This window comes from Episyrphus balteatus, chromosome 1, assembly GCF_945859705.1.
Source record: "Episyrphus balteatus chromosome 1, idEpiBalt1.1, whole genome shotgun sequence".
In the NCBI taxonomy this organism is placed as follows: Eukaryota; Metazoa; Arthropoda; class Insecta; order Diptera; family Syrphidae; genus Episyrphus; species Episyrphus balteatus.
In genome coordinates, this window is record NC_079134.1 from 162,313,145 (window position 1) to 162,314,840 (window position 1,696).

The following is a 1,696-nucleotide window of genomic DNA, read 5'->3' on the forward strand; positions in this document are numbered from 1 at the left end:
TTATATAATTTATAATTTTTTGTTTAGTAAAATATTTATATAATTTTAAAATTTCAAATTTTTTTAAACAAAACTTAAAACAATAATTTTTTGATTTTAATACTTTCAACTTAATTACTATACGAGCTTTTTCATTTGATACTGGTTCCTACATTTACATACATAATTTCAATTATTAAAAAGGTACAATTTCATTTAATAATTTTATGTAGGTATCACTTTTACGCTATGTTAATTCTTTTCAGCTGCATTCGTGGTTTTTTCTTTAATTTATCCCTGATTCATTATCAGTTTGTTCGTTTTCTTCATCTCCAAAATTACTCTCAGATTCATATTCTGAATTATATTGTGATTCTAGACCAGAATCTAAATCAGACCAACCTTCTTCGTCGTATTCCTCCTCTTCTCCGTTTTCGACATATTCATGATTGTCTTCATCATCATTTCTGTATTCACCATCATTTTCATATTCACCATCATTTCCATATTCACCATCGTTACCATATTCACCATCATTTCCATATTCACCATCATTTCCATACTGACCATCCTCATAATTTCCATCATGTTGCCAATTTCCATCTTCTTCCTCTTCACCTTCTTCGTAATCTTCATCATCCTCCTCCGAATCCGATTCATCAATTTCCAATCGTGGTATCCATCTGACAGGCCGTTTCTTCCTCAAAACTTGTACATTAATATCTTCACCTGGGAATTCCTGTTTAACATGACAAAATGTTTCACAACTTCTCCGCATCAAATTTTCAAAATTATCTTGTATCATTTCAACATGAATTAATCGTTTCCTCAAAGCTGGATCATCGTATTGATTCAAGTGTTCCAAGCCCGCTTCCAAATCGATATTATCAGTTCCTTGATTGATGATGAATTTTCGAATGGGTTCTTCACCTTTGTTGACAACAATTTCAATATAAACACCTGAACAAACTCGTTGAGCCTCGTCAAAAAGATCATTGACGTAGTTGTATAAGGCAATTCGTCTATGTTTTAATTCTCTTCGATCCATGGCGTATTTTTTGATAAATTGTTTTCGTTTTTCAAAAGTGTTAGATGCTTACTGGTTGGTTTTCGAATGATGGTGTGCTAAGATTTGTCCCGTAATTTATATGATTTAAAAATAAAGGTGGGCTACAGGTAGGAGATTAAGGGACAGGTATAACTATTCTAAGACGTAATGATTAGCCTTCCGAGAATTGAAATGTAATTAGAAGATAAGAGTTGGTATTTTTCAAATTTCAAAAACAAAGGAGATTTGTGGTAGGTAATAAAACTAGGAAGAGTATTGGAACAAGTTTCCTTCTTTGTTGTGTCTTCGGGAAGAATAAGAAATGATTAAGTAATAAAGATCTATCAAGGCTTGAAAACCATTTTGACGTGATGACGTCTTATAAATCGATGAACCATGACAACATCCACGAAAAAGTGAAGTAATAAAAAAAAAAAAAATTAGGGGTCTAATACTGATTTTTTTCTTAGTCTCTACGTTTTGATATTATTTGAAAAACATTTACTTTTTTAGGGCTATTTTTATGTGTTTTATATTTTAAGCAATTTGTTTAGTTTTCAAAAAATATCAAACTTATAGGACATTATATCGTCGCCGTAAAGCAAAATTGTTCTAAGTCACAAAAAGCAAATTTTACAGGGGACAATTTTTAAGTTTCAAATTGATTTA

General features: G+C 30.7%; 1 protein-coding gene across 1 annotated transcript; it reads right to left on the reverse strand.

The window, feature by feature from the left end:
* Positions 1-265: 265 nt before the first annotated feature.
* On the reverse strand, positions 266-1,027 carry LOC129911750 (RNA polymerase II subunit 5-mediating protein homolog). The gene has a single exon (XM_055989659.1). The coding sequence runs from the start codon at positions 1,025-1,027 to the stop codon at positions 266-268; it is 762 nt and encodes a 253-aa protein (XP_055845634.1).
* Between the last annotated feature and the right edge of the window lie 669 nt (positions 1,028-1,696).

Coding starts and splice junctions, on each gene's coding strand:
- LOC129911750 (XM_055989659.1), bottom strand. CDS start 1,027: ATGGATCGAAGAGAATTAAAACATAGACGAATTGCCTTATACAACTAC.